Below are 20,928 nucleotides of genomic sequence, written 5' to 3' on the forward strand. Positions count from 1 at the left end.
GGGACCAACCTGGGTAAGAATTCAGGCTTTGCCGGTTACCGGCTGCTTAGCAAATTACCTAGCCCTCTCCAAGCTTCAATTCTATCGCCTGTTAAATAGGGGAAAGACCCACATTCCACATGTTTCAACTTCTGCCAGCAAAAATAGCAGCAGAAGAGAAACTACAGTTTGTTTTCTCCTTCATAATACAGGTGGTGAAATCATTTCATCAATTTATAATAATCAGAACCAATCTAAATGCCTACAGTATAAGAATGGTTAAATACTTTTAACTCATCCGCTGTAGCCCTAAAATTCAATTAATTATTATTATTAATATCGGTTAATATAATTAAGAAAAAGGTATTATGAATAGCTCGACTGCTGAGAGCGTGCACAAAGATAAACTTATAAGGACCAGACACCTATCGACAGCGGCTGCCTGAAGCAACAGGATGGGGGCGGGGATGGAGCTAGCACACGCCTTCAGTTTGTATTTCTGGGCAGTTATTGTCCAAAAATGCTTTTCTAAAAAGGAGCTATTACTTTTGTATTTTAATGAGAAAATCCCAAATCTGCTTTGAAACGACTACACTTTCCCCCTGTCTGCATTGTGATTTTAAATACAGCATAAATGTACTCTAATAAGGAGAAACGGCTGTACGGAAATACTTTTATCAGAACGCAGAACACGCGCCCTTAATCTTTCAGTGAGCCGTTTCCCGCCAGGCAAACGGAAGCAAAACCGCCCTTGACGTCATGGGAGGCGGCCTCTCCTAGTTACCATGGTGAAGTCTACGCGGCCATATTTACTGTGGTCAGCCCGCACCAAGCTTTTTCCTAGCGCGGGTGGTGGCGCGCCGTGGAAATGTCTGCAGAATAAGAGATGAGAAACGAGTCATAAGCCTCAGTGAAGGACCAGGGGCAGAACGCCTTAATCTAGTTAGTGGAACGTAGAGGTGCAGATGCCGCGGATTAGCGGAACGATTCAAGCAGAGTAGTGCAGTTTCTGCCCGGACTTTGAAAGCCGCTTCCGTTGCGCGGCGGAAGTGTGAGTCGCCAGAGGACGACTCTGGGAAGAATCCGCTGTCCGCTGTGTGTGCGCAACCGGAGTCATGTCGAGTTTGACGGTGAGAGACCCGGCAATGGATCGATCACTGCGTTCCGTGTTCGTGGGCAACATTCCGTATGAGGCAACTGAGGAGCAGTTGAAGGACATTTTCTCCGAGGTTGGTTCCGTTGTGAGTTTCCGGCTGGTATACGATAGAGAGACGGGAAAACCTAAGGGTTATGGCTTCTGCGAGTACCAAGACCAGGAGACCGCGCTTAGTGCCATGCGGAACCTTAACGGGCGGGAGTTCAGCGGGAGAGCGCTTCGGGTGGACAATGCTGCCAGTGAAAAGAACAAGGAGGAGTTAAAGAGCCTAGGGCCTGCAGCGCCCATCATTGACTCACCCTATGGGGACCCCATCGATCCAGAAGATGCCCCTGAGTCAATTACCAGAGCAGTCGCTAGTCTGCCCCCGGAGCAGATGTTTGAGCTGATGAAGCAGATGAAGCTCTGTGTCCAAAACAGTCACCAGGAAGCTCGAAATATGTTACTTCAAAACCCACAGCTGGCTTATGCGCTGTTGCAGGCTCAAGTAGTGATGAGAATCATGGATCCAGAGATTGCTCTGAAAATTCTGCATCGCAAAATACATGTCACACCACTCATCCCAGGCAAATCTCAATCCGTTTCTGGCCCTGGCCCTGGCCTTTGCCCAGGACCTAATGTTCTGCTGAACCAGCAGAATCCTCCAGCCCCTCAGCCTCAGCATTTGGCCAGAAGACCTGTGAAAGACATCCCTCCTCTGATGCAGACCCCTATCCAGGGTGGAATTCCAGCCCCAGGCCCAATTCCAGCTGCAGTTGCTGGCCCTGGCCCTGGCCCTGGCCCCTTAACTCCTGGTGGAGCAATGCAGCCCCAAGTTGGAATGCCAGGGGTTGGTCCGGTGCCCTTGGAGCGGGGACAGGTGCAGATATCAGATCCTAGAGCTCCTATGTCTCGTGGACCCATGACTGCTGGTGGCTTACCTCCTCGAGGACTGTTAGGGGATGCTCCAAATGACCCACGTGGAGGAACTTTGCTTTCAGTCACTGGAGAAGTAGAGCCCAGAGGCTATCTTGGCCCACCACATCAGGGTCCTCCAATGCACCATGCGTCTGGTCATGACAGCCGGGGCCCTTCCTCACATGACATGAGGGGAGGGCCATTAGCAGATCCCAGACTGCTCATTGGAGAACCCAGAGGACCCATGATAGATCAAAGGGGTCTACCTATGGATGGTAGAGGTAGCAGAGATTCTCGCGGGATGGAGACTCGAGCCATGGAAACTGAGGTCTTAGAGACACGAGTAATGGAGAGAAGAGGAATGGAGACCTGTGCAATGGAAGCCAGAGGGATGGAAGCGAGAGGCATGGATGCAAGAGGAATGGAGATGAGGGGCCCTGGCCCCAGTTCAAGAGGCCCTATGACTGGGGGAATTCAGGGTGCTGGTCCTATTAATATGGGGGCAGGTGGTCCTCAGGGACCCAGACAGGTCGCAAGCATTTCAGGGGTGGGAAATCCTGGAGCTGGCATGCAGGGGGCAGGTATGCAAGGAGCAGGCATGCAGGGGGCAGGTATGCAAGGAGCAGGCATGCAGGGGGCAGGTATGCAAGGAGCAGGTATGCAGGGGGCAGGCATGCAGGGGGCAGGTATGCAGGGAGCAGGCATGCAGGGGGCAGGTATGCAGGGAGCAGGTATGCAGGGGGCAGGTATGCAGGGGGCAGGCATGCAGGGGGCAGGCATGCAGGGGGCAGGTATGCAGGGGGCAGGCATGCAGGGGGCAGGTATTCAGGGGGCAGGCATGCAGGGGGCAGGCATGCAGGGGGCAGGCATGCAGGGGGCAAGTATACAAGGGACAGGCATGCAGGGAGCAAGCATGCAAGGGGCAGGCAAGCAAGGTGGAGGCCAGCCTAGCAGTTTTAGTCCTGGACAGAGTCAGGTAACCCCACAGGATCAAGAAAAGGCAGCTTTGATCATGCAGGTTCTTCAACTGACTGCAGATCAGATTGCCATGCTGCCTCCTGAGCAAAGGCAGAGTATCCTGATTTTAAAGGAACAAATCCAGAAATCTACTGGAGCTTCTTGAAAGGTTTTAGAAAATACTTGGCAGTAGTCCCACAAAGGTTTTCTGTAGCATAGAGAATGGGTGGGTGCAGTAAGCTGACTTCGTATCCCCACCCTTGAATGATTAGGAGTTCCCTCCTCTCAGAACCTAATCTCATTTCTTGTAGTCTTCTTAGTTTTTATTTTTAATTGTGGGGTAGGGGGAGGGGGTAAGTGGGTCTATTCACTTTAATTCACTGTAAATAATACAAAAATAACTCTGAACATGATTATATTATACCAAATAAGATTACAAAGGATACGCAGCATTGTTAAAAGGGTCTACAAGGTGTTAAGTACATTTTTAAAATACTGAGCAAAACAATGTGAAAACTGCACCTAAAGACTAAAAGATGACCTGTTGAAAATGGTAATGTACTAAGATAGTTTAACATGTTTGGTTGTGTAAGAAAATAAAAATGTTTACCTCAAAATTACAAGATAATAGTTTTTGGTAAGCCATTTAAAACACAGAATCCTATTTCAGGGGCCACAGAATGCTGAATTAGGTTAAGTACTGTACTGTTTTGGAATTACTTCAGAATGTTAAGAGCTAAACAGATAATTCTCAACTTGTGGTATTGGAATTGTTTTTTTTCCTGAAGCTATGCTACCTGAAAAATCAAGGGATGCATCTGATGTGATGTTATTTCATTTATCCCATCTTTCAAGCAATATTTTGGCCTGGCCTTGTGCATGACAATTTTGCTGGGACAGTTCTAGGTCAACGAAGTTACTTAAATCTGCTCTGATGAGACTCTCTGTCTCAGTACCTTCCTATTTCTCAATAGTCTTTAAGCCCTAAATCAGAATCTGAATAATTCTCTCACATCCTTCCCCAAAATCTGTGTAGGGACCAGTTGATCTGCATGAATTAAACATAGCATTGGACTTTTCATAAATAATGGAAGGTTTCATGCAGTAAAGCTCTCAGTTTTCTGGTAACTAGCTTCCATTACACAGATCTGTCTGGTCAACCAGAATCAGGAGTTAAAAATCTTAGTCTCAGCAACATTTAAAATGCCTCTTAATTTTCTTATTTCAAAATCTGCTTATCTGTCACCATTTTACCAGAATAATTGAAGCCCAGGTAGGTAAAGATATCCTTGTAGCCTGAAATCTGCTAAATTGGTTATTACTTTCCTTTTACAAGTAATAAAGCCATTTAATCCTAATATACATGCCCATGAGACATATTTAAAAATCAGTAGGAAGGTGGGGCTTACCACAGTAACTTTAGAGCTACTACTTAATTTGTCTGTAAGCCTTGAGGATGTGGAGACAAACATTTGTGTGACAGAACAAGTAATAATAACAGAAGTATAAACACCTAAATAACCAGGTGATCTTACTCAGGAGAAGAAAAGCCAATACCTAATTACAGAGGAAAAAATTAATACAAGGAGAAAGCGGAGGCTTAGAAATTGAATTACTTTCCCGTTGCAAGGTTTTTACATCTTAAATGGATAATTCACTCTTTTTATAAAGTTTATCTCCCTATGATGTTTCCTACTACTTATTTTACTCCTGTTTTATTGTTCATACTGTTAACTTCCTCATGTTTTCTATATGTTTCCCCTTATTAGAGGGGATAACTCTCCTTTACATGTATAGTGGTTCTGGTTAATACTAATTCAGAGTTGGCTTGATTACTTTGAAACTGTAGTTGCTTTATCTCAAAGCTTTCATTGAAAGGCTCTAACTGAAAACTATTAAATGTTATGCTCTTTGTTATAGTAAAATCTCTGCATTGTTTAATGCAGACTAAATAAAAAGAATGTACAATGAAGGCTGAGTTTAGTGTCTGATGTTTATTTTATTTTATTTTTTTTGTGGTACGCGGGCCTCTCACCGTTGTGGCCTCTCCCGTTGCGGAGCACAGGCTCCGGAAGCGCAGGCTCAGCGGCCATGGCTCACGGGCCCAGCCGCTCCGTGGCATGTGGGATCTTCCGGGACCGGGGCACGAAACCGTGTCCCCTGCATCGGCAGGCGGACTCTCAACCACTGCACCACCAGGGAAGCCCCATGATGTTTATTTTTAATAAATGTGTTATTCAAAAGTTATCTATTGAGAGTTCCATGGGGCCTGAATACTTTTTCTTTCAAATGAAAAAGGCAAATCTAAAGAAATTACAGGACTGAATGGAAATACCTTTTTTAAGATTCATTATCTATAAAGTTCCACAATTGAAATACCTATATATTATATATGCCAATCATGTTTTTCTATAGTAGGTATCAGTAGCAACATCTTGGATACTCAGCTGTTAGGCTTGCTTTTGTTTGTATTCCCCACTGAGAACGCCTCTGTATCCCAGGAACACCTTACAGGTACTGTATCTTCATTACTGATAGCACTTGTTATATTGCAATGCACTATTTTACTTTTACTCTCTACCCCCCTACTCCCACTTTTAATAGACTGAATATGGACTGTCTTACTCATTTCTATATTCTCCACAGCAAAAAATTGCAGGTGAGAAGGAAGGACAAAACATTTTATCAGAGTTTTAGTGGAAAAACAAAATCCTGTTAAGAGCACATGAATTTCCCTACAAAGGATTTAAATTCCACACAGAACAAATGAGCTATAGCAACTAGTTGCATTAGAAAATAAATTAGAAACAGATAATACAAGCAATCTCCTATACTCTGATAAACTGAATAAAATCGGTTCTCTCCTCATTTCCAATTCACGCATGGTCTGACTGTTCCAGTACTGATGTATACAAGCAGTGCATGTCTGCTACAATCAGAATCGTGTTTTACTACGTAATTGTTGGTTATAATCCTGGCATCCTGCATTTTCCCAAATATGGATAGACTAAAATGAAAGCAAATTGATTCATAATAACAACAGTTGAAGACAGTGGGGTGAAACACTGATTTGCAAATGCCTCTTTATGGCTTATTCCTCTTGGGCAGTGCATATTGTTTGGAAATAAACCATCAGCTTTAATCAGTGCCTGCTCATAGCCCTTTCCCTCTTACATTACTAATTAATATCAAAATACATTTTAATGTTGGTGGTATCCCAAGACTAATGATTTGGGACCATTTGATAAGATAGAAGCCAATGTGAATCTCAGGTGAAGGTAGGCTAATCGAAGTAAGATCGTGTATGACTTTTCAACTCCTCAGAATTCTAAAGGTAAAAAGCATTTTTTTTTTTTAAAAAAAAGAAGAACCTTAATATAATCACAGCTTCCAAAACTTCTTGCTTTTCCATGCTGTGATGGGACATTAGCTAAGCACACAGAACCTGATTTCCTATGGTGTGTCAGGCCATTCTCTTAGGGCTGATGAGGTCTAAGGATAATTACGTGCAACAACCTACTGTGGCAGATAAACTGAATTATCAGTTACATCTCACAGTCTTCTCACAAAAGAATATGTCAGCCTCTCAGTGCTTTACACTGCCGGCTAATCGCCAGACATATTTCTGCTTGGAGCTTGCTTTTCTCATCAGTCTTTTGTCGAGAATGCTCTAGAGTCAAGATTTAATTCATTTTAAGGAAATGAATATATTCAAACTAATTAATAATTACTAATATTATTGTTAAATATTATTGATAGTGTGACTATTACATGATATTGGTATCTAATATGCTAATATATTTCATATGTATATGTATATTTCAGATCTTAACTGAACCAGATCTTTTAGTATTTTCATTTGCTCTGTCACCTTAAAACAAAAGTTTTACCCCCATGGTTGTAAATATCAGCTTCACAGATATTCATATTACAAATTACCTTTCTCATGAAATGTTAACGGACATGTTTCTTCTAGATATTTTTGTACCACAATATAAAGCTTATGCCAGTAAAGGACATGTAGTGTATCAAAAGTGACTTTCGGGTAGCACTGTCAAAAATAATAAACCTGGTGCTTATTAAATGCTGTACATAAAAATACCAAACTATTTACCTAGAAAAAGAACCGAGGGCTTCCCTGGTGGCGCAGTGGTTGAGAGTCCGCCTGACTATGCAGGGGACACGGGTTCGTGCCCCGGTCCGGGAAGATCCCACATGCCGCGGAGCGGCTGGGCCCGTGAGCCATGGCTGCTGAGCCTGCGTGTCTGGAGCCTGTGCTCCGCAATGGGAGAGGCCACAGCAGTGAGAGGCCTGCGTACCGCCAAAAAAAAAAAAAAGAACCGAGATGTTCTGATTGATGCTAACTCTTTATAACTAGGAGTTGATTTAGTTCCCAAAGGTAGGTGACTATCAAGGAGTTAGGATAAAATATATAACATTTTCAACTGTAATCTATTTTGTATTATTCAATATGTAAAAAATCTGCAGACATTTGAAATCCATCTCATATGTGTCACAAAGCTTGGTCATTTAAAAAAATCTTATCTGCTTGGTTTCTTATTCGTTGTCTTTCACAAAGGTAGAATGGTTTATTTCTTGGGCATCAAGAAATGAAGCCAGCAGTTTCCTCCAAATTATTTTGTTTATTTAATTAGCTGTGTTAATCAAAATTCTGTCTTATTACATTACTAACATTCTTCAGTGATTCTACCGCAAAAGCCTATAGGCCACTTCAGTGTACCCGCCAGCCTTTGATTGCTTTCCTACCTGAGTGGATTTGAAGCAACTTGTACTTGTTTAGGAATCTACTTATGTATTTATCCTTGGACATTCCACAGAAAAAAATACATCTGCAATAACACACTTTCCAGTTCCATCTTAAAGGTTCACCTTAATAATATTCAAAACATGAGCCACATTAAAAATCATATGTTTGAATTAATGTGATGGAAGGGCCTATATAGGGCTAGATTGGTGCCTTAATCTTCAAAAAGTCATATTCTATATCCCAAATGTCACCCTTGGTCACATGTTAAATAATACAGCAATACAAATAAGAAGGACTAAAAAAATTGCCAGACACAAACCTGGCTCTAAGGGAGTAAATACAACCACTGCCTATTAATAGAATATATTTCCTATCTTTAGGTAATCCTTTAGCCAAAATGATCTCATCATTTTACATGTATCAGTCATCAATCAGAGAAAAAGATCCTCATCTATTTTAAGAAACAGAGAAATTACAGTATTGAAATCTCTAGAATCACATATCTCCCCCCATCCCACCACCATTAATTTTGTCAAAGTTTTGTCCTGTAGAAGCTTTAAATGTCTTTGGACAAGGGACGCCAAATCTGTGGCCTGTGGGCCAATTGAGCCTGCAGATATGTTTTGTTTGACCAGCCAAGGTTCTCAAAACTTTTGAATTTGAATGCATTTAGGTACAGCATATATTCTCCTATTTGTCCACGAGCCCAGCTTTTCCCTGGATCTTATGCTAGGTTTGATTCACACAATTACTTGCCAGTCCTTGTAATACTTGGAGTTTACAACTCCTGCTTTTACTCTGTATAAAAACACAGCTATTAGATTTGATTGAAATGTTTAGTGCTTGTTTTTTAGATACCACATGTCAGTGAAATCATACAGTATTTGTCTTTCTCTGTCTGATTTATTTCATTTAGCATAATACCCTCTAGGTCCAACCATGTTGTCACAAATGGTAAGATTTCATTTGGTTTTTTATCGGTGAGTAATATTTCACTGTATATATATGCCACATCTTCTTTATCCATTCATCTATACAAGGACACTTAGGTTGCGTTTATATCTCGGCTACTGCAAACAGAAGAAATCTTGAAACCATAAAATCAGCATGCTTATGTTTCAGTGAGAATAAACTGTCAATAGAATTCTGCTGCTAAATATTTTTCAAACATCATCTACATATTCCTATGTACCAAAAAGAAAGGACCAATATAACCAAAGCAGTTAAAAGTAACTGCCCAGCATTTATTCTGTTAATTTATTTTCAGCAGAGTTATTGAAAATGGCATCAAAACTGTATGCTGTAATCTGGGCCTTTAAACTTGGTCTTTGAACCTGATCATAATTAAGGGTACAAATTAACCAAATCAACATTTGTAAATTAAACAATGTTTTTTCCCCTTAAAGGAAAGTTTACATTGGGTTTATAGACTGAACTCTAAACATTTCTAGCAAACAACAATTTAAATTCAAATCAAGGCCTTTCAAGAAGTGATATCAAAGCATCATTGTGAAGCTGTGAAGATGACCTTGGAACATGTGAATCTGAATCTCTCCTTTTCACACGTGTTCAGACTACTTGTATTCTAGTAATCTGGCACTTGGTTTGCCTAGAGGGAAGACAAAATTTGCTTAACTAGAATGTTTTGTGAGTTGGAAGTGAAATGATTTATAGGATCTTTGGTTGGTGGGGATTTTGTTGTCATTGTTTTCAGATAAACAGGTTTTAGCAATTCCTCCCTAGTTAGTGCCTCTGCTGGGAAGTGCAAACTAGGCAAACTAGTTGAGCCTTGAACAACAATGACCTTGGTTTAAAATGGCCCAAAGCTGCCCCTCCTGAGGAATTAGAGCTGGATTATCCTGGGGAGAAAAGAGGCTTTTCTGCATCTCTTGTCCATTGTCCTTTTTGCCTAGGATGATTCATAAAGAGAAGGAAGATAGATGAGCTGGCCACTGACCCAGCCAGGGTCAGCCAAGGCAGGATCGTGAAAACTCATCTCCTGTGATCACTGTGATGAAGTTGAGCAAATTATCACGGCTGGAAAATGGTGTTTCAACACAAATTCACTCTTCAAAAAGAGAAGAAGGAATTGGGGGGTGGGGGAGTAGAGGTTTAACTTTTTTTTTTTTCACTGAAGCCCTGCCAGAAATGCAGACCTACTTGACATGAAAGATGGTGGCTGCCGCCCCCAGCAAGCAGTGCCCTCTCCAGCTCATCCAGTCCCTCAGTGTGTCTTTTGGGTCTTACCTGCCATACCACTAAAGGCTTTTTTGTTTTGTTTTAATAAGAAAAGGAAGAAAAATTCACTTAAGTTGATATATACCTGGAATATTATTGTTTAAAATATTTTTACTCTAATACGCATTTTTATTTACACAGTGATCAAATATTTTGAAGTGATGAAATGAGCCTGTAATAGTGGAATTTCAGGCTTCAGCCACAAGACTGGGGTAGGGGAGATATTTGTTTTTGAGGGAGGAAGGTGGTAGCAAGGGCCTTTCAAAGGCTCCGGAACTAACACAGATGTCAGTCATAAGTTCCATGCCCTCTTCTGGAAGGTTGAGTCATGGTTAATACATAAAAAGCTTCTATCGGGCTTCCCTGGTGGCGCAGTGGTTGAGAGTCCGCCTGCCAATGCAGGGGACATGGGTTCGTGCCCCGGTCCGGGAAGATCCCACATGCCGCGGAGCGGCTGGGCCCGTGAGCCATGGCCGCTGAGCCTGTGCGTCCGGAGCCTGTGCTCCGCAACGGGAGAGGCCACAACAGTGAGAGGCCCGCGTACCGCAAAAAAAAAAAAAAAAAAGCTTCTATCAAGGAGCTACCTAATGCCAGGCACTTGACAAACATCATCTCCAAGCTGACTAAAATCTGGAGGCAGTAGGAAGAAATATGCTTAGAGAAGTTATCTAGTTTGCCCTCAGTCACATACCTTGTAGAAATTTGAAGCACCAGTGAATCTAAGTCTATGCAACTCTCAAGCCCTACTCTTCCCCATCACATCATTCTGCTTTAAGAAGGAGGTAGTGAGGAGACAGAACAGCTTTCACACTAGGGACTGAATGTGAAGAATGTCAGGCATCATTTCTACTAAGTGACGACGTTTATCACAGTCTAGAAAAAGTGATTTTTAGGCAATAGTGAAAGATGTATAAAATCAATCTTTTGTCCTTATTTTTTCTTCCTCCCAAGAATTAAGTACTAAACCTGGGCTTTGGTAGAATAGAGAGGGGAAAATGAAATACAAAACTAGAATGAAAACATATTATATGGAATTATAGTAAATCATTTACAAGAAATATATAAAAAAGATTATCTTCTGGAGAGTTCTAGTCAACATCTCATTTAAACAATACTGAAATTTATGTTTCCTGTCATCTTTTCAAAAAAGTTAATAATATACAGTTTACATACCATAAAATTTACCCATTTAAAGCATTCGATGCAATGTTTTTTAGTATATTCATAGAGTTCTGCAACCATTACGACAACCTAAATATAGAACATATTCATCACCTCAAAAAGAAACCTTGAACTCATTAGCCTCACTTCTTACTCTCACTCATCTCTCCATTCAGCCCTAGGCAACCAGTGATCTGCTTTCTATCTCCAAATAAACAGTGCTGCTATCAACATTTATTTGCAAGTTACTGTGTGCCCATTTGTTTAATTTCCCTTGGGTATATACCTAGAATTGCTCCATCATATGATAACTCTATGTTAATGATTAGAGGAACTGTCAGACTATTTTCCAAAGTGGCTGCACTGCATTATAGCCCCACCCGCAACAAATGAGTGTTCCAGTTTCTCCACATCTTTGTCAACACTTGTTAATTTATTTTTATTATAGCCATGAGAGTGTGTGTGAAGTGGAACCTCCCTGTAGTTTTGATTTGCATCTCCTTGATGGCTAATGATGTGCTTGTTAGCTATTTGTATATCTTCTTTGGAGAAATGCCTATTCCATGTAATCTATTTACTATAAATAAAATGTATAAATAAAATGTTTTATGAGTTCAGCATTTCTATCATAGGTAACAGATCGTCAGATGACAATTTCTAAATCAGGAAGAAAATTAGTTCTTTCGTGATTTGAGAAGTGACCTGAAATAGGAGGAGTCAAGTTCCAGTAGTAGAAGTGACAGTTTTCAGTTATGTTCCTATACCCTTTTGGAAAATGTAGGTTAGAATTATCATGGCTTATATCTCTTGGTGGGGTTTAGGACACGTGAGCCCCAAATATGTCACCTTGGCATACTGAATGCTTTAAGCTGAAGGAGTATGAAAAAATGGCAGAATCAGGGAGGTCACTTTGACCTTCCGCCTTCTCCCCATAAAACCCTCCTGTGAGAGGTGCCTCCCTATACCCCGAGGAAAGGGGCATCCTTATCTCTGAAGACAAAGAGATGCCCGAGAACAAATAGGACTTACTAAGTTTCCCCCAGTTTGCACTTGTCTCATACCCTTCTGACCATCATATTTCTACAGGACTGCCCACTCTTCATCAAACTACTCAGGTCTGTTTCTTTGGGTCTTCATTTCCTTATGAAGAGTCCTGTGTTACGTAAAACGTGCATTAAATCAATTCGGTTATGTTTTTCTCCTGTTAATCTTGGTCAGTTTAATTTTCAGACCCAGCTAGGGACCCTAAGAGAGCTGAGGAAAACTTTGTCCTCTCCTCCAAGGTGAAGACATTAGTTGACTCTGAAGGGAACAGAGGGTGTTTTTCCAGGGAGGCAATGCAGTACTGTAACAGAGAGCATGGTCTCTCCCTGTGTTTAGATTCTGTCTCCAGCAATACTACCTATGTGACCCATTTCTCTTTCTCACTTTCTGTCCACTGAGCTAACTACCTCCTAGCGTGGTTGAGAGAATTGTTTAGTAGCACACTTTGCACCATGCCTACTCTTGATATGTGCTAGATATTGGTATTATCCCTAAAAAAATAAAACTGGGGACACAGAAACCATAAGAGAAACATGAAAACATGACCCAGCTCTGTTTATTGCTCTGTACGCCCTGAAAAAAAAAAAGAGAGAGAGAGGAATAGAGCATGGCAGGAATTAGCTCGGCTATGAGGACCTCCACTTTAGGAGAAAAAAGAAAGAACTCCCAAGAAAAATCTACTGCCAGAGAAGGAGGCATTTTAAACCAGAGTGATCTGATATGTGATTTCGATGAAAAGCCTGTAAGATCAGGAGAGGGAAAGAAAAATATCACCTCTCTCCTTACCACATTCTTTGTATTTCCTTATATAGTAAAGCCATATTTTGTACAAGAAGAAATCTAATACAACTTTACAAAGGTGAAGGCAATCTTATGTTGAAAAACCTTCTAACAGCTGACTCTGTTTGACCCAAGAGGTTTCAAGCTCCTGAAATCTTGTTTTAGACAAACCAATAGAAATGGAATCACGGTTTTATCTCGTGTCAGCTTTTATGGCTTATATATTTCTATTTCCTATAATTTTATCCAGTACAATACAGGAAAGATTTTAGAAAATGTGTTTCTCTTAATCTAAAGCAAACTTTAACAATGCAATAAAAAAAGTTTGAGAAAATATTTGCACTATAGTGTTATATTTAGGGTACATGTATCTTAACTGTTTGTTTTGTAAAGCTCAGCCCTTTCTTCATGCTTTCAAAGATGATACACATTATGCTATACTATCATTTAAAGCTTTCAGCATAAATGCACCAAAATATTATGATTTAATCAATCCCCATTTAGTATTCTGTGCTTTATACATATCAAGTGTTCCTCAGCCTGACTTAAGAAAATGATCCTACAGAATTATAGACATGTATTGGAAAAAGCTTTTACAAAATAGGGCCAGCTTAAGTAAAGAGTGTTAACGTATACAATTCCTATAAATATGCTTATTTTGCCAAAAATTGGAAACTACCACAATACTGAATTACATTGAAATTCAAAGTTACAGATCTTTTTTTAGTGGCATGCGACTTGTATTTAGGAACTCTTAATGAGTATCCTCTTCTTTAACGTTCACTTGGCATTAATTTAGCAAATACATTTTGGTTTCAATAAGCAAATTTATGTCAAAGTATTCATCATGTTTTGAAGCGTATTTACTTATGACTACCATATTTCTTCTCAAAATTTTACTTAAAAAGAGCAAGAGCAAAATGGGTAAATTTCCAGTTTATGAACTTGTTACTATATCATTAAATCTAATATTCTATATCAATGCTTGCAATACGGCAGCCACTAGCTACATGTGGCTGCTGAAAACTTAAATTGTGTTTAATGAGACTGAGAAAGCAAATTTGAAATTATTCAAATTTAAAATTAATTGATTAGTTTCCACATGTGGCTATCAGCTAGCATATTGGGTAGCACAAACTTAGAGGACGTGAGTTACTTTATGGCTAGATATCATCCTGGGTAATAGTTCAAAAATCACAGATAGATCACCTGACTGGGTATTTCCACTACGAATCTTAAGCGTTAACAGCATCATTAAAACTGCTAGTCAATAATTAGTGCCCATGCACTTAGATCAGTAAATACACCACCTCTTGTGCCATAGATTCTCACACAACATGTAGTATTCAGAAGACAAGAAGTAAAAGTATACATAGTTCATTGTATTCACTTATTCTTTCAGGGAGTATTTATCTAACGCTCCCCATGTGTCAGGCAATGAGGAATCAACACGATAGAAAAGAACACTGATCCCACTGATCTTACATTTATTCAGCATCTATTTCGTCCCAGGTACTCTGAGCATATGCTTTGCCCTGAGGGAGTTTAGTCTAGAGGGGAGAGCCCCCAAAATAGAGGGAGGTGCAGGGCACTATAGCACTGCAATACGATAGCAGCACAATTACAAGAATCTGAAAGCAGTCAGGGAAGTTTTCTTGCAGCAGAGCTGAGTTTTGAAGACTGACAGGGGTTAGTGAGGAACCATTCTGGGCAGAGGACTTGTCTGAGCCAAGGTGCTGCAATGAACTAGGCTGGTGCTATCAGAAGACTATACAGCTTGTTTCAGTGAGGAGGAAAATGTGAGGAGTAGCATGAGATAAGGCAGGGTCTAGATCCCCAGCGAATCAGAGATAAGCGAAAGAGTTTGATCTTTGTGCTGAAAGGTATAGGGTGAAACTCAAGGATTTTAGGAAGGAAAATGAAAAGTTCAGACTGACATTTGAGAAAGGTCTCTCTGAAAGAGATCAATCATGAAACAAATCAAAGGAATCCAGGTGGAAAATACTTTGGTGGCTAGAAGTAACCTGCCAGCAAGCTCTTTATGGGATTTTTTTTAAAAAATGGCTTTGTTTTTACGAGAGTGAGACATTTAGCAACGTTAGCCATCAAGAACCCAGTCAAAAGCCATGAAGAACAAGAGAGTAAATGAATAGGTTGCTTCTTAGGCACTATGCTTGAAAAACAAGTCCTTTTGCAGAGGCTACTGGCTTGGAACTGCATGTAAAGTGCAGTAATTGACTTAACAATATAGATTTTATATAATATTTCAGCAGATATATGGCAATAAGAGAAGGAAGACACTTGCAGGAATAAAAAACAAATAAGATCTAAATGTCAGAAACATTATCTTCACCACTGGATTCTCAATATCTAGAGTAATACCTGGCATGGTACCATGTGTTCAATAAATATTAATATTCATAAATATCAATAAATGAATGCATCATAAAATTCATGCAGAAGAATTAGGAGATCAATAATTCACCACAGTAGCCCCATGAGTTTATATGAGTACATTACATCCCAAAGGCAATGACTGATGCTCATGCTGAGGCCCCTGTTGCTACTTGTGCAAAGTCCCCCTTTTCTTATGCAAAGTCACCTCTTCCTATAAAACAATGCAATCTAAATAACTAACCCCTTATCACTTGAGGTGAAGATAAGCCGTGCACAATCAGGCTCTATCTAGAGGAGTGATTCGCACACCAGACTCATATCAGAATCTCCTGGAAGTTTCTGAAAAACACAATTCCTGGTTCCCATTCCTAAAGATTCAGATTCAAGTAGATCTAGGGTGGTGCTTGTATGGGCAGGCCACTCAAGACGGCTGTTCTCTTGCTCTCTGTATATCTCCTGCCTCACCAGTGCCTGCTTCACCTACACCCTAAGCAAAGGACTGCTCTTCCTATGTACTTGCCCCAGGTCCCAGCTGGTGATTGTTCTTAACAAAGGGGCGGTGAGGGGTGTGCCCCTCTGCTGGTTTCCCTGGTAACTAATGAGCCCATCTGCCACCAATTCCCCTATAACTGGTAACCTCCTCTTCTCCCAGGGAGTGAAGACTGCCACCATGTCCTGCCCGCTAACAGCTGCACACAGTGGGGTGTTGCTCCAGGACCTTGCTTCAGACGTGTAAGCCCACGGCTCTGTTAAACTACTGATGTCTCTGTCGCTGACTCCAGGCTCTTTCTTTCGTCTTGAAGCTGGGCAAGCACAGGCCTCGTAGGCCTGCGGGGTGCAAGCCCAACAGTGGTGATGGTGGTGGTAGTGATCTGTGCTAAAGATTTTTATTTAAAAAAATCCTAATCCCAGCCATGTTTGGACATTACAAATATGTGAATGTCCAAATGTATTCTCTTTTTTAATTTTTAATTTTTTAAAATTTTATTTTATTTGTATACAGCAGGTTCTTCTTCGTTATCTGTTTTATACATACTAGTGTATATATGTCAATCCCAATCTCCCAATTCATCCTGTCCAACTGTATTCTGTTCCCTCACACAGAAGGTAAAATTTGCACATAAACTACTTGCTTTGATCAGAAGCTTCCCAGACCCTCCCTATCAATGGCTTCCCTTGCTGGATGCTTGCAGGGAGCCTCAGAATGTAGAGATAGCTTTGTGAAGCTAGCTGCATAGGTTTTGCCCTTTACATTTGTTAATGATTGTTTTTAAGCTAAGCTTTGAGATCATGCTGAGAAAGCAAGACCTCTTTCTCCCTGAATCCACTCAGCTCTTCTTTTTCTAATTAATGTCTTATCAAACTGTTATGACTAAACGTGCTAACAGCGAGAACACAAGACCTCTCCCTGATCTTTAATCCTCTCCTCTTTCTCCTTTACTCATCTCACGGGGAAGAACAAAACCTACGTAGTCCGGGTCCCAGGTCCGATGCTTCAAGATTTGAAAAAAAAAAAAAAAAAAATCTTATCAGAGAGGTTGACCATGAAACAGAAATATGGGATCTTCTGTGTCCCTTTCTCACCTAGGATTTGGCCCAATTTCCTCTCCTTCCATTTGGCAACTCAGGGCTTTAATAAAGATGCATTGAACAGGCACACGGATATTGAGGTTATCTTTCCAGGCTATCCCCCAAAGCTAGTGCCTCTCTGAGCACAAATAGATGATGAGATCCTGGGATCTGCCCCAGTGACTGGCATTATCTTTGGACATTGTGGCAACTGAGTCTAACGAAGGCCAGGGTGTGGACTACTGGCAGCAGAGAGAAGTACAGTTACTGCCGTATGAGTCTATGCTGCTTCCTCAGCATCACTGGTGAAAGTACTTATTAAGGGGCAAAATTCTCACAGTTCTGTTGTGGCAGACTTGCTCCAGTCCAGACCAGATGTTCCTAAAAACCCTTCTTAAAAAAAAAAAAAAAAAAACCAAACCTTTACACACTGCATTTATAAAGAAGGGACAGCAGAATCGTACATTCTGTCCCAGAGCTGTTCCATTTTAAAATCCAAAAAATGCACTGAGGGTTTTAACCAACAGGAATACTGGCAAATGTGCATCAAATAAATGTACAAGAAGTTCGTAACAATCCAGCAACCCAGATACGTATGACAGTAAGGTGGATACGTGTGTAAGAGGGAAGAGCTAAATCGGACTCCACGTTGGACCTGTTGCTTTGACTTTAACCTTTGCTTTTTGCTGCTTTTGTTATTATAGTCATATATAATGGCCTGCCTCAGGGAACCCTGCCCACCTGTGAATGGCTGCAAGGGAAAAGAAACTACACATCCCCTCGCGGAGACTGGTCATTCCAGCCGTTTTGCAAGACTGATGGCCCTTTTACTTACTTCCTCACCACCGCTCCCTCTCTATTCTGACATTTTTTTTTTTTTTGCGGTACGCGGGCCTCTCACTGTTGTGGCCTCTCCCGCCGCGGAGCACAGGCTCCGGACGCGCAGGCTCAGCGGCCGTGGCTCACGGGCCCAGCCGCTCCGCGGCATGTGGGATCCTCCCGGACCGGGGCACGAACCCGTGTCCCCTGCATCGGCAGGCGGACTCTCAACCACTGCGCCACCAGGGAAGCCCTATTCTACCTTTTTACTTTACTTCCTCACCACCTCTCCCTCTCTGACGCTACAAAAGAAACTGGCATCCAGACCCAGATAAGATGGTTTTTCAGAGACACTAGACTGCCATCTTCTTGGTCTGCCGGCTTTCCGAATAAAGTCCTGTTCCTTGCCTCAGCACCTCGTCTCCGATTCCTTGCCCTGTCATGCGGCGAGCAGAGCGAGCTTGGACTCGGTAACACACGGCGGTGTATTCATTCAGTGCAATACCAGACAGCGATAGAAATGAGAGGCACAACCACATGCAACGATATGCGCGCCAGGAACACGACCTTGATCCAAAGAAGCCAGGCATACAAAACTCAGGTTGTATAACTCCATTCCAAAGATAGGACAAAGTGCTAAACAACGAGGTCCTACTGTATAGCACAGGGAACTATTAATATATTCAATATCCTCTGATAAACCATAGTGGGAAAGAATATGAAAAAGAATGTATATATAACATCTATCTATCTATAACTGAATCACTTTGCTGTATGGCAGAAACTAACACAACACTGTAAACCAACTGTACTTCAATAAAAAAATCAAACCAAAACAAAATAGGACAAAGCAATCCCTGGAATAAGTCAGGATAATGGCCACTTCTGAGAAGCAAGGAAGAGATAATTATTGGGAGGGGGCACATAGAGCGGCTTTGGGGGTTTAAAATGGTGGGAGTTACACAGGTATATTCACTTGGTGATATTTAACTGAGCTGCACACAGGATTTGTGTGCTTTTCTTCATGCTATATTTTAATAAAAACTTTAAAATTCCTCTGAGGCTCATCTATTTCGGGATGATCATTTAATTACATTAGCTCTGAATCAAAGCCAAGAGATAAGAAAAAGAAAATAGACAACTTAGATCAATGAGACACCTGCTACCTGCTATTACTTTAAAATGGATGTTGTCACATAGATCTCCTCAGCCAGTGGTTTCTGACTCATTTGTGACCATAGGAAACGGCACAACAGTGTTAGTTAGGCAGGGAAAAAAAAAAAAATCGGGTACTTAAAATTATAAGTTCATCAAATTCTGTTTTGGCAGATGACACCTTTATAAAGGGAAATGGCATTAGAATCCTCTTCAGAATGAAAGAGTCCCGTTGAGAGTTTCCTCACCTTCTTTGCTTCTCTTGCCTGCTTTTTGACCACTCTCTGCTTAGGTACACAGTAGAGGGAAAATGTTGAATTGAAGTAGATTTTTCTTTCTTTTAGATCGTTAGTAACTTTTTGCGACTTTGAGTAACATGTAATGGCTTAAATGAGGCTCTACAGTGCTCTTAAATGTTAGATGCAGGGTTGTTTGGTTTCTTTGGTCTGAACCAGTGCTTTCCAACAGAACTTTCTGCAACGATGGAAATGTTCCTCTAGGATGATTATGGTAGCCACTAGCCACTAGGCTACTTAGCACTTGAAACGTGGCTAGTGCGACTGGAAACGTGGCTAGTGCGACCGTGGAAGTTAAGTTTTTCTTTAACACAATTTTAATTAATTTAAATATAAATTCAAATAGCCATGTGTGCCCAGTTGCTACTCGACTGGCCCATGCATGCCTTGACCATCTGATCCCACATTCTCTCATATCATAAGGTCCATGATGCTTTCTGAAATGATGAAGTGATGCTGAAATGACTGGAGCCAAACAAGGATTAACTGGAAAGATTTCAGAGAAGGCAAAAAAGGTAACTGCAGTTTACTGGCTTGCACAGTTACCAGAAGGAAATGGATTTCTCTGGAAAACCGGTCAGAGAACTATAGAATCTCAAAATTTTTAGGAGTTAATGGGTCATCAGGAAAAGCAACTTTAAAAATTTTAAATGTATCCTGTTAAAAACAACAGGCCCAAAGTGCATTCATTTATGTTAAACCACGTCACCAAACTGAGACATAGAGTTTCAGCTCTCCCAGCAATGGAAACCAGCCAAGCAGGAATCAAGTAAGGTAATCTGCCATCCTCACCTGCCATCCCCTAAAGGAGAGCAACCTTGCAATAACCAACTTTTTTTTTTGCTTTTTTTTTTCTTCGTATAACTTCCCTTCTGACTATCAAAGTCTTTTATTTTATACAGCTCTGTTCAATGGGATGCTGCCCTATCTGAGTTGACTTTTGCTCAAGTAAACTTTAAAAAATTTTCATATGCCTCAGTTTCTCTTCTGACAATCCAAATTAGCAAACTTTAAACATATGTATAGAGGAAACAGAAGGTGAGGGCTAAAGCAATAGAGTAGCAGACCAGAAAAACTCTGACTTCGATTGGAATTGAGTTGAACCCTGTGTGCACCCGTCCCCCATCCCCCACCCCAAGTACAAAGGCCCCTCCATGCTCCCTGCCTCTAGCTGATAGAAAAGCTGGTCTCCCAGGCCCCCCAGGCCTCCCTGAGTCCCAGGGAGGGTAATGATTAGGACAATAGACTCACAGACCCAGCACCTGATGCACAGTCCTGAGTTGTTTTATAGCTATTGTAACTGTCACCAGAAGGAAAACGCTAACTGCATGATGACCAGACTGCCCCCATGACATAAACCGCTCCATCTTGAGCAATACTGAATCTATGGCTAGGCCTTAAGAGAATGGAATTAATGCTACTGCTCATAATAATCTATATCTTTGTGGGCATGAAAATAATTGTAGCTTGTTCTGCCCATATATGTAAATGGGCAAGTACAGCTGTCAGCAGAGAGATGCTACAGACTCATGTAGACATCTTCCAGTCTAAGAATACGGCGCCCTATGTCAGCATGAAGTTACAGAAGACGGACCTTTGCCCACGATCCGATGGAAATGGAATGATGTTCTTACATGTGGGAATTTGTAAGAAGCTTCTGGCAGGAAAAAGCTCTTTGCAGGAAAGAGCTCTCTGCATGAGGCCCGTTTTGT

At 41.2% G+C, this 20,928-nt stretch overlaps 2 protein-coding genes across 3 annotated transcripts in view; one reads left to right on the forward strand and one right to left on the reverse strand.

The window, feature by feature from the left end:
* PRKG1 (protein kinase cGMP-dependent 1) overlaps positions 1 to 20,928 on the reverse strand; it is a 1,173,156-nt gene that overhangs the window by 518,439 nt on the left and 633,789 nt on the right. The gene's annotated exons all lie outside the window — the stretch shown is intronic.
* Positions 1,005 to 10,491, forward strand: CSTF2T (cleavage stimulation factor subunit 2 tau variant). Its single transcript, XM_089897864.1, has one exon. It carries the CDS (start codon positions 1,095 to 1,097, stop codon positions 3,153 to 3,155), a length of 2,061 nt encoding a protein of 686 aa, XP_089753990.1. The 5' UTR covers positions 1,005 to 1,094; the 3' UTR covers positions 3,156 to 10,491.

Source organism: Delphinapterus leucas, chromosome 16, assembly GCF_059928025.1.
Source record: "Delphinapterus leucas isolate spDelLeu-1000000601 "Yukka" chromosome 16, BTC_Dleu_Yukka2, whole genome shotgun sequence".
Classification (NCBI taxonomy): domain Eukaryota; kingdom Metazoa; phylum Chordata; class Mammalia; order Artiodactyla; family Monodontidae; genus Delphinapterus; species Delphinapterus leucas.

Bases quoted from the DNA above. Each gene is read 5' to 3' on its own strand.
- CSTF2T (XM_089897864.1), top strand. From the start codon at position 1,095: ATGTCGAGTTTGACGGTGAGAGACCCGGCAATGGATCGATCACTGCGT.